General features: G+C 43.1%; 1 protein-coding gene across 1 annotated transcript in view; it reads left to right on the plus strand.

Annotated features, from left to right (window-relative positions):
* Cog3 (component of oligomeric golgi complex 3) overlaps positions 1 to 2,881 on the plus strand; it is a 53,403-nt gene extending 50,522 nt beyond the window's left edge. The window contains exon 23 of the mRNA XM_048341347.1: positions 1,052 to 2,881. Coding sequence (XP_048197304.1) covers positions 1,052 to 1,081 — 30 coding nt within the window. The 3' untranslated portion in view covers positions 1,082 to 2,881. The remainder of the gene's footprint in view (positions 1 to 1,051) is intronic.
* The last annotated feature ends 3,119 nt before the right edge of the window (positions 2,882 to 6,000 follow it).

Below are 6,000 nucleotides of genomic sequence, written 5' to 3' on the forward strand. Positions count from 1 at the left end.
ATCTTCACTTCCCTTCCTTCTCCCTAGCTCATATGAGAGAGCATGTTGGGCAACACTGTAGAGTATTCCTAAGAGAGAGAAAAATGTTTCCTTACCTTCTTCCTACTCCTATACAGTTATCAGGGCAGGTATTTAATGTTAGTACTGTTGTCTGATCTATAGTTCATATTCAGTTCCAGAGTCCCAGTCACATTGTTTGTGGATCCTTTCTCCAGTCCAGTCACTGGCTGTTGTCAGGGGTCACATCTCTGTGCTACATAGATTTTTTTTTTTTGCCAGTCCTGGGGCTTGAACTCAGGACCTGAGCACTGTCCCTGGCTTCTTTTTGCTCAAGGCTAGAGCACTCTACCACTTGAGCCACAGCGCCACTTTTGGCCTTTTCTATATATGTGGTGCTGGAGAATTGAACCTGGGGCTTCATGTATATGAGGCGAGCGCTTTACCACTAGGCTATATTCCCAGCCCCAGATTTTTTTTTTTTTTTTTTTTTTTTTTGGCCAGTCCTGGGCTTGGACTCAGGGTCTGAGCACTGTCCCTGGCTTCTTTTTGCTCAAGGCTAGCACTCTGTCCCTTGAGCCACAGCGCCACTTCTGGCCGTTTTCTATATATGTGGTGCTGGGGAATCGAACCCAGGGCTTCATGTATATGAGGCAAGCAATCTTGCCACTAGGCCATATTCCCAGCCCCAGATTTTTTTTTATCATTTGTAACATTGGTGTAATGTGTCATCAGTCCCTGGACTTTAAGTGACTTTTGGGCCTGGGTTCAGTGATAGGGAGTAGCTCCTTCTGGGCCTAGTGTCTGCAAACATTTATCTTGATCCCAGCATTTGTGAGGTTGAGGGAGGAGGATCGTGGATTTGACACCAGCTGCACCACGTAACAGGACCTTTATTAAAACAAAACCAAACAAATGCCATAAAAACAACTTGTTGTTCCTTGCCACCGCCCCCCCCCCCCCCCCCTGCTTTTCTATCTCTAGCCAGCTTTTCTCTTGGTGCTGTTCCACGGAAGAACTAACACAGCTATTCACATTTCACATTGCTTTACAGGTGACCTTCCTGCTGTCCGTGACTCATTAAGCAGGCCTGTTGGGCTGGGCTGGGCCGGGCCGGGCCGGGCTGGGTGTCAGCGGTGTGTCCTATGAGCCAGGGCTGAGGAGTCTTGCAGCCTGCAGGATGCCGAGGAAGGCTACATGGGAATCTTGAGAACCACCTGGGCATGCTGCTCTGTGCGGCCGGCAGAAGGAAACAAAGCGAAGTGGAGAGATTGGTGTTACCTTTCACAGACACCATATGCCAAAGATTTGTTGGTGAGTGGTGGTAACCATTCTATGGCAGCAGTCACCAGAGCAGATGCTTCTGTAGTAGCCATGGGGGGAATGTTTTCTCACAAAAGTTGTGCAATAAAAATAGGTTACAAGAAGTAGTGCAAATAACTTTATGGAAATACAGCTACCTGGAAAGCTGCTAATGCTTGAGACACTGCAACATTTTTAACCATTGAGCATTCCACAGTGACTATTTTTGTACTTCCAGAAATCTTACTTGTACACTCTATTTTATGTCATGTTTCTTCTACCATTTTGAAGTTTAGTTACTTCTGATAAGGCATCTTCCTTGCTCTCCTGGGAATTCAGGGTGTCATCTTTATCTGGGAGAGGCAGAGGCATCTGTAGCCTGTGCCCCTTGAACTGCTGGGGTGCAGAGCGTTCAGAGCGGAGAGGTGTAGCCGCCACAGACACAGGTGGGGTTGGCATCTTCAGGGCAGATCTTCAGGGTACCGTAGTCTGTAGGTGTGTGGGGGGGATTACCAATTAAGGTGTCTTGAATTTGGGACATCAAAGAGAAAGACACTAGTGAGCAGCAGGTTTCATGAATGAAGTGTAGTTGCTCCTCTTCTGCACACTGTCTTCAGTTGCAGGTGCCCTTTTCAAAAGCAAACCCTTTCCCGTGTATCCCTTGGCCTGCCCATCTGCTGCTGTGGCAGCCACAGCAGAACACATTCCCCCACAAATGGAAGGATGACAAACACTGCCCACACTGTATCCATAGGGATCACAAATTATGAGCATCTATAAATTTTCCTACAAGTTCTTCAAATTCAGAATTGGATTGCTTTTTGCCTCTGATATAGTAAATGTAGCCCTTTTTTTGGTTCACAAAGAATTGTGAGTCATTAAGAATTCTCAGGCAGTGGGGTATTGCCAAGCGTTCTGGAATGGATGGAGCCAGTGACCTCGTGGTCAGGGGGTGACTAGCATGCTCCTAGGCCCGAGTGCTGGCTCTCTCACACAGAGCTCCTGAGGCCTGTCACTTTGTAGTGGGTCACTTGATTTTCAACCCAGTTTGAATTGGTGGTGGACGTTGTTTGATAGAGTTATTACTCTCTATTTGGAGAAGGTAAAAGGTCCATATTCTTTGCCATAAATGAATTAGGAAAATTGTATTTACTTAATTAACATTTACCGTTTTAAATACGTACTGAATGAAATAAACTGTAAAATATCCAGTTTTGTGTATTATATGTATATTAGGTTTTCCAATAGCCTTTCCAAAGAAATGAAGGCATGATTATTGTACAGTACTGTGACTGATTTGTTTGCTGTACAAAGCTGAACATGTTCTTTGGGATACAAGTATGTAATGGCACTTGTTCTTGTGGTTTGATCTTTCGTTTCAGAAACACTCATACCTTACAAAGTGCTGGGTAGGTAAAAGTGATCCAACTCGTTTGCTAAATGGATATTTGTTTAAATCTGTACAGTTTCACGTGTTTACTTATACAAAGAATGTACATACTTTGAAATAATTAATTTAAAATGCTTTATATTATTTGGCTAGAAATTGCTGTTTTTAATAAATGAATTTTTTAAAAAATACAGTTTTTTCCCTTCTGACTTTGTCCTTATGGATCTGATATTTATGTGAATCCTTCTTCAACTTTTTTTCTTTTTAGTAATGGGATTTGAATTCAGGGCATCTTGCTTGCTTAGGTGGCTCTCTACCACTTGACCATGCCTCCAGCCTGGCTCTTTGCTAATTATTTTGGAGCTTATTCCCATCCCCCAGGACTAATAGGAACTTTTGAGTTTTTTTATAGTTGGGAGCAGGTTAGAGCTGCCAATAAATTCTCATAAAGGAGATTCTCTCGCAGAACAAGGTAATGGTGGGGGACAGCTGGGGAACAAAGTATTTGTCCAACACGCCTCTAAATGCCATATTCTTATTTTTTTATTGTTATAAAAGTGATGCACTGAGAGGTTATAGTTACAGAAAAAAGGTAATGACTACATTTCTTTTTGGATAATGTCACCCTTTCCTTTGCTCCCAGTATTGCCCACCCATCCCCATCTACAAGTTGTATAGTTCATTTTTAACTTTATGTATAGTGAGTACAACTACTGCATTTGTTTACCCTTTGTCCCTCCATTTCTGTGCCCCCCCCCTTTGCCTTCCCAAAGGCAGATAAATAAGACAAAATAAAACAAGAAAACCTCATTTCCATTTCCTGGAGTTCATTTCAATAAAATTACTTTATATGCTCAGATGCACATAGGTATTATGCCTTTGTGTTCTTCTAAGAGTATCCTCCTTTGGTCTCACTGTGTGTGAATGCTTAAAGACCTGTGTAATTTACTATGTCCTAGTGTATTTTAGATTTAGCTTTTCTATACAAGAGAAACATGCTGTTTGTGTCTCAGAGCTTGGCTTACTTCACAATGTGATTTGTTCTAGGTTGATCCATTTCCCTGTAACTGACATAGTAATCTTTCTAATGGCTGTGTAAAATTCCATTGTATGTATAGGTACCACATATTTTTGGATCCACTCATCTATTGTAGGGCATCTGGGCTGTTTCTGCAACTTGGCTATTGTGAGTAGTGCAGCAGTGAACATGGATGTGCAAGTGTCTTTATGATATCCTGGTTTATGATGCTCTTGGTAGATGCCCAGGAGTGGTATGTCTGGGCCGTAAGGAAGATAAATGTTTTTTGAGGAACTTCTAGACTGCTGTTCAGAGTAGTTGTACTAGTTTACATTTCTACCAGCCATGCAATAGGGTTCTCCCCCGCCCCCACCCATGCCAAAATTTGTTGATTGAGTTCACAATGGAATCTTAGGGTTGTTTTGATTTGCATTTCCTTTACAAATGCTATATTCAGTTGTTGGTTTTTTTGTTGTTGTTGTTATTGTTGGTCATGGGGTTTGAACACAGTGCCTGGGTTCTGAGTGCCTCAACTTTTTCACTGAAGGCCATTGCTCTATCACTTGGAGCTACAGTGCCACCTCTGGTTTACTGGTGGTTAATTGGAGGTAAGTGTCTCATGGATCTTCCTGTCCCAGCCGGATACAAACCATATCCTCAGATGTCATCCTCCTGAGTAGCTAGGATTACAAGCATGGGCCACAAGTACTTGGCCAAATGCCATAGTCTTAAGTGTCTCTTCTAGATGCCTTGCTTGTAGTATCTGCACATCTTTGCCTCTTGAAATTCCCAGCATGCCTTGTACCTCTGGCTCCTCTCCACTGTAGCTCAGCTCAGTGCCTTCCCTTGCTTCCAGTATTGAAATCTTAGCTCTGACATTTCAGAGCATGACCTTATTGGAAATAGAGTCTTTGCAGTAGTAATTACTTAGCATGAGATCATACCAGAGTCGAGTGGGCCCTATTCCAATACAGCTTGTGTGCTTGTAAGAAGGGTGATTGGACACACACACACACACACACACACACACACACACACACACGTGCACACACATGGCCCTGTGGAATTTTTGGAAGGTGGAGTTTTGGGGAGGTGGAGAGTGAGTGGAACAGTTCCTTTCAGCACCTTTAGTGGGAGCTGCCTACACCTTGGCCTTATATTCCCTTCAGGACTGTGGGGTCTGTTGTCATCTAAGTTGTGTTTTCATCACAATCACCTTCTTAGCAAACTTAACACAGCTGCATTTTGCAGTTGGTTGACCCTATTCATTATTTCCTTTCAGGACTGAAGCACTGTTAGCAACAAAATATTTAAACAAATGCCTCTGCATTGTATAATTAGTAATAAAGAGAATAATAATTTTAGATTATGGTGAAAGGAGCAATATCAGGGAGAAAAAAATTGGCTGGCTGGTAACTGTGTGAACCAATTCTACACATAGCTTTGAATTTTTTTGTTTTGTACTTAATCCTTATTGTAGCCATATATGCTCTGTTCTACAATTGTCCCTATGTTATAGATAAGGAAACTGAGTCATAGAGGACTCAGGCAGTGTGACTCAAACTCAGGGCTGTCTGGTTTTAGGACACACATATCTTTGATTTCACAGCAGACATATTCCAATTGTTGTATGTAGTGAGGAGGCCATGGGGGCTGGGGAGGGGAAGTGTCAGGGTAGGGTCTGAGAGATGGCCGCAGGCTTAGATGACCTGTTGGGGGCTGAGAGCGACTCAAGCTATCTTTGGTGCATGTGAACTATTCCAGCCAGCATTCTGTTGCTGTGACTAAAAGGCCAGAGTTAGTCAGCTTATAATGAAGATTGATTGTTGGGTCATAGTTTTATAGCTTTCAGTGCCTGGTTGCCTGACCCACACTCCTTTGGACCTGTGGCAGGCAGAATGTCATGATAAGGGAGTGTGTGGTGGAGAAAGGCCACTCACTTCATGGTGGTACTGAAGCACATAGGGTGGGGAAGAGTCCCACTGTGCCCTTAAGGGGCACACTGCCAATGACCTAACTTCCTCCCACTAGGCTCTACCTCCTAAAGGGTCTACCACCTCCCATTATTGTCACAGGCTGGTAACCAAGGCTTCAACACATGTCCTTTAAGATACCATAGTAGTAAGAAAAAGGGTCTATATGCACATGGAATATAGCTGTAGAACTGGGCACTAAAATTTTTTTTTTGGTCTTTTTTTGTACTGGGGATAGAACCTAGGATATTGCACTTGCTGGGCAAGCATTTTGCCACTGAGCTACATCCCAGCCCACAGCACTAACACTGATGTTGGTG

Source organism: Perognathus longimembris, chromosome 3, assembly GCF_023159225.1.
Source record: "Perognathus longimembris pacificus isolate PPM17 chromosome 3, ASM2315922v1, whole genome shotgun sequence".
NCBI lineage: Eukaryota > Metazoa > Chordata > Mammalia > Rodentia > Heteromyidae > Perognathus > Perognathus longimembris.